We start from the raw sequence: 6000 nt of genomic DNA, 5'->3' as shown, positions 1-6000 counted from the left end.
GATTTGACATGCAGCACACAAATCATATTTGCATATTTTGAAATGTCAATTATTTGGGTACTCACCAAAAAAATATCAGAAGTGTATATTTAAAACTTACATAATATTTTTAAATTTAAAAAAAAAATGGAAATGTGGCCAAGGTACAACATACCCTATGTACCTAGGCCAGTAGCACGTTGTACCTAGGACACATTGAAATTTGGGGGTAATTTAAGCAAATTATCAAGTTTTGTTAACTAAAATCATATTATTTGATTTATTACAGTACACAGTATAATTACAGTATACAGTATTTAACAAAACATTTTAAAAATTCTCAAATGATCATAATTTAGAAATGATCAAAATTAAAATAATATTCATAGCTTTTTTTATGATTTTCAAACAAAATATTTAAACAAAAACAACTAACTTTGGCCACCGTTCCGTTACACCACATCGCTGCGCCTGCCAAACTCCATATGTGTATTTTGATGTTAAAAAAATGAATATTGTGTCCCAAATAAAAAAAAAAGTTTTCTAAAATCTCACAAAAGACACATGTGGAACTTGGCAGGCGCAGCGACGATATCACATAATATAATATAGCAAATCAATATACCTATATAGCATAGCAAAGGAAAACAAAATATTGAAACAACTAGCCGACCCGCGCAACTTCCCTTGCGTCACATAAGAAAGAATGGGTCATAATTTTCCCCGTTTTTGTAACATTTTTTACTGTTACTCTGTTCCTATTGGTCATAGCGTGATGATATATATAGCCTTCCTCGATAAATGGGCTATCTAAAACTGAAAGAATTTTTCAAATCGGACCAGTAGTTCCTGAGATTAGCGCGTTCAAACAAACAAACAAACTCTTCAGCTTTATAATATTAGTATAGATTAGTATAGATTATCTTTACCTATATATAAATTATTATTTCTCTCTTAAATTTTAATCAGTCATTTGGACTAGCTATTATAAAAACACTATCAATAATGTAGATATATTATTCAGCCTTAAGCATTTAGTAGAAATCCCAGTACTTCTGTATCTCTGGAACATAATAAATTTCTCTGTTTTTGTTAACTTTTTGCGGGGTTTTAATTTCCTCTTTTTCAGGCCATTTCCAGTTTTTAAGTGATTATTGCATCGATTTCTGAAATAATAAAGATATTTAATTAGGAATATTATTACGTAAATGTGAAATAATGTAATAAAACATTCTCCTGGCCAAAGTATAACATCCAGGTTGTACCTTGGCCACTGGCCAAGGTTCAGCTGATCGACAGTGACCGAGGTACAACACTACTCCAACTTCACTAAAACGGTGATTTTATATAGTTTAGAGGTTGAGTATCTCGTAAGTTTTTTATTGTGTTGAGACTTGTAAAATCAAAGAACCGATAGCATATAACAGTTAAGTGACTATTAGAAAACTTTTAAAACTATTAGACTTCAAAATATATTAGAAATACTTACTTTTTCACACAAAAAAGTTTCAGCGTCGATAACACCAAACACCGGCTTAATGGCGGTATGCGACTAACTTCACATTGAATAGTCTGTAGTGACGTATCGAATAACATAAACAGTAGAATTTAGTATCGCGCGAATATTTGAAAACGAGCCCAGTGGCCTAGGTACACATAGTGCCAAGGTACAACAGGTTCCCCTACTCACAAGAGCTAAACTGATGACTGAAATGTTTTTATGTTGATTCGGTTCAAATCTTACCGGTCGAACCCCAAACTGGCTGTCAATCACACTATAATCTAAAGCTTTATCATTCACTTATCATATCTACAGAACAACGACCTGCAGAATTCTGTTCGACAGAAAAATGACGTAAAAAGTCATGTTGTTAAAGAATGAAGTAGTACATAGTTTATGAATAAATATAACCGCCTAATAAAATATGTACAAATGTATTAGTTATGCGATAGCGTGCCAGCTGAGGAAACACAGGCGTATGTTGTACGTATAGTACATAGTGATACTTGTCCACACTATTATTGTAAATACTAAAGGAACTCTGTTGCGCCATCATTATTTAAACGATTGTTGGTGACGGTACTTTAAAACATTTGGAAATGTTAGAGATTTTGTTTTAGACCGGGAAAGGTGCAAATCAACTTGTAAAAGATAAATAACTACGCTTGTGTACTACCAACGGTGCAAGGCTTTTAATTTAATTCTTCAAAAGGGTAACATTTGAATGGTCGTCAACTGTAAAAAATGTATTTCAGAGGTCAATAGAAAAGTAAATAAATGTAAAACAATTAAAATCATTACAATTATTTATTGCTTTTATTTTTTTTCGATATTTTCCATGATATTAAACATCATATTTTTTGTGACAAATGTAGACAACGATTAATCTGATTAACTACAAAATATATTGATATTATAATACTTTCTCAATAGTTTCAACCTGAATGATGACATTGTTTTAAATTTTCATTGAAAAAATTTAAAATTAAATTGGTCCCGCGTTTCTTTATTACCAAATATAAATTCATCATAATAAATATATACAAAATTAAGTTTTCAAATGTGTGCAACACTTTGAGTTTTGGTGGTATTTACAATTGATATCTAAAAATAGAACTAATCAGTACGTAGATACTTTCTTTACGTACTAACATGTTTTAAAGAAACATTTTCACTCATATACAGAATATTTATTTAACTAAACTATATGTTAATAATGAGCAACGAACATGCTGCATCGAGCCTTATATCAAGTAAATAGATTTGTACCGAATAATAAGAAATATTAATATCCTTTGTGATACCTAAACTAAGTTCATAAATTAGCAATACTGATGACCACTATGTAAATAAAACCTCGCGGTATATTTTAACAAACGTACTTACAAGTTAAATAATTATGTTACAGTGGTAATATTCTTATAAATGTAATAAGTAAACTTCAATAGCGAGGTTTGTTTAAAGACAACAAATAATTAAGTATACACCTTTATCACATGAAAGTTATGTTTATAGTTCGACGAATATCTTATCCTAAACCCTCTAAGTACCTTAATAATATCGTTACAACCGCGTCTCGTGGCGCGTGTAACCAAACGTTAAAGAAATACTATTACTGGTCCGTAAGTACTCACAGTTATTAAGTAATACAATCATAATATCATAGAATATAAATTACCAAAATCATAATTATACAATAAAAAATTTAGATAATTTCCTAGAAAAATAAGTATAAAATATATTTTTTAAACATAAAGATGGAGTAACGCTCGGAATGGAATCCCTCAAATGACTTTCGAGGTAATCGATCGTAATGCAAGTTCGCGAGTTCGAGCATGGTAATAAATCTCGAAATATATCCATTGTGTTCTGAATCCTTGTGTGAAGGTTCGTAGATAGTTTGTGAGCGCGGCGTGTGTGTGTGTATGTGTACGTGACTCAGGAGTGCTGGCTGGGCTGCACGGTGATGGGCGCGGGCGTGCTGAAGGCGGCGGGCGGCACGGGGCTGCCGGGCAGCGACGTGTGCGCCTCCGCCTCCGCGTCGCGCTCCGCCACCTCCTCCTCGTCGATGATCGAGATGTCGCGGATGGACGGCCGGTGAGAACGACGCCAACCTGAACCATTACACACGTATTGTTACCATCAACATCAAAACATTCATTCGTTTACGTCAGGTGAGGACGCATATCGTAGTCGTTATAATTACTAAAAGCTGGCTCGGAAAGGAGGGAGAACCTTATGAGAAGAGATAGCGAGAAACGAGTGGCTCCTGTAAATGCTAGAATATCAGGCTCAATTATGCATGATCGTATTAAATGGTAAAACGATCTTGAACGCATGGATTTTTCCTTAAATTAAGATGCATAACAATTTTAATTAGGCGAGCATTCTCAGTATTTCTAACAACGTGATGTTATAAAATAAGTTACAGATAACAGTCACGATTAAACTGTTGCAGACAAAAATATAAAACAAAATCAAAGTTAGTGAGCGTTACGACGGGTTGTTAGTTAAATTGAGATGTCTGCCTTCTTAGATTTTTTTAGATCGACTGAAGTGTCAAGATGTAGAGATGCACAGGAAAAATATGATTAAAACCTATATGGACACAGGCAATCAACATATTTCCTAGAAGGTCGTACAGTGAACACGTACCTATCTGTCGCTTCACTTGTATGTGTGAATTGAAGATAAACAAGGTCGAAGTTTATCTGCTTATTATTTTGTGAATAAACGCTATTTACGCTCAATAGTCGTTACAATGTGGAGGACGGTGCACCGTATTTGTGTAGCTTTTTTTGTGTTTATAATATGTTGTGGAACCTGTGACTATGTACAAGTTAACCTAGACAGTGCAGAGACTGGTTTTATCAAAAATGGCGACGTGAATATTGAAGAACCACCGTTCATAGAATTACCTAATAAGGAACATGAAGTTGAAAATACGCAAGATATTGATATCAATGCAAATTTAAGTCAAGATGAAGATTTCCAAATCATCAAGAAACGAGAAATTGCGGAGAGGTCGTCTATTAAGAACCGCAAGAAACGTCAGGTGACATTAGCGCATGGGTACAAGCCGCTGTACCCGCAGGTACCGTCAGCGCCTCCATATAATCCCTATCAGCCATCAGCTCCGCAGCAGCAGCCACAATACTTTACAAACACTAACAACTATTCACAGCCAGGTTACCCTTCGCCACAAGGGTATAGACCTATGAATTATTCTAATCCTTACGCCCCAAACCCCACTCCAACCCCGTATAATCCGGGCCAGGGATCGTTGACGCCGTACCCTTACAATCCTGGTCAGGGATCTTTTACCCCAAACCCCTACAGTCCAGGCCAGGGAGCTTCCACTCCTAATCCTTACAAGCCATACCAAGGATACAACCCTACCCCAGGACCTTATAATCCAGGTCAGAGACCGTATACTCCAGGTCAGGGATATTATAATCAAGCTCAAGGTCCTTATAGTCCTAATCAACGGCCATATAATTCCAGTCAGGGCTCCTACAATCCAAGCCATGGACCTTACAATCCATCTGCTGGTCTAACTCCTTACGGGCAACTACCAACTAATACGCCATATCCTACACCAAATGGCTATCCGGGTAGACCCCAGAATTCTACAGGATATAACACTTCTCCAAGACCTTATTATCCTGGCTACACTCAAACTAATAATTCGTATCCAGGACATCAACCTTATCCGAGTTATCCTCATAGTAACACTGGGAACAACTCCACAAATCAACGTCCCTATAATAATTACCCTACAACAAATACCAATTCCAGTTTCGGATATCCTAATTCACCCGGGAGTAGGCCTTCGCCTCAAAACCCTTCAAATCCCTATGGTCAAAATCCGAATCCTTACGGTCAAAATTCAAATCCTTATGGGCAAAATCCGAATCCTTACGGTCAAAATCCGAATCCTTACGGTCAAAATTCCAATCCTTATGGTCAAAATTCTAATCCTAATGGTCAAAATTCCAATCCTTATGGTCAAAATTCTAATTCTTACGGTCAAAATCCGAGCCCCTATGGTCAGAACCCAAACTCCTATCGTCCTAATTTAAGTCCATACCCTCAGAATTCGTCAAATCCTTACGGCCAAAACTCAAACCCTTATGGGCAAAATGTTAACCCTAACCATCAAAATGTGAACCTTTCATACCACTGAAAGTTGTGAATTTTAGCATTAATATTTTTTGCGTATTTGTTAAGAAGACAAGGAAACTGCTGTGTTATAAAATGATTAAATAACAAATAAATGAATTTTCTTTTAAAATACAAATGTTTTAGTAATCCCATAATTTCGGTACAAGGAAAATCCTGCTTCGCTCAGAAAATCCCACGATTTCAAGAAGCACTTATCTAAAATAAGTGCTAGTTCTCTGAATTCGTGAGATTTGTTTTTAACATTCTTAGTATGGTCGTTTCATAAACGGTTATGCAAAAAAATACAAATTATTTAGAGGTAGAATATGCAAATATATAAATACTGCGATGTTTGA

At 35.3% G+C, this 6000-nt stretch overlaps 2 protein-coding genes across 8 annotated transcripts in view; one reads left to right on the top strand and one right to left on the bottom strand.

Moving 5' to 3' along the window:
- Window positions 1-2273: 2273 nt before the first annotated feature.
- Window positions 2274-6000, bottom strand: part of LOC142987348 (sodium/hydrogen exchanger 9B2-like) — a 44074-nt gene continuing 40347 nt past the window's right edge. For all 7 annotated transcript variants that reach the window (XM_076136050.1, XM_076136055.1, XM_076136053.1 and 4 more), the window contains one exon: window positions 2274-3594. In XM_076136050.1, coding sequence (XP_075992165.1) covers window positions 3419-3594 — 176 coding nt within the window. In that variant the 3' untranslated portion in view covers window positions 2274-3418. The remainder of the gene's footprint in view (window positions 3595-6000) is intronic.
- On the top strand, window positions 4204-5751 carry LOC142987350 (uncharacterized). Its single transcript, XM_076136057.1, has one exon. It carries the CDS (start codon window positions 4242-4244, stop codon window positions 5664-5666), a length of 1425 nt encoding a protein of 474 aa, XP_075992172.1. The 5' UTR covers window positions 4204-4241; the 3' UTR covers window positions 5667-5751.

The sequence above is a fragment of the Anticarsia gemmatalis genome, chromosome 3 (genome assembly GCF_050436995.1).
Source record: "Anticarsia gemmatalis isolate Benzon Research Colony breed Stoneville strain chromosome 3, ilAntGemm2 primary, whole genome shotgun sequence".
In the NCBI taxonomy this organism is placed as follows: Eukaryota; Metazoa; Arthropoda; class Insecta; order Lepidoptera; family Erebidae; genus Anticarsia; species Anticarsia gemmatalis.
The sequence above is the reverse complement of the archived record's forward strand: the minus strand, read 5'-3'. Positions and strand labels throughout refer to the sequence as shown.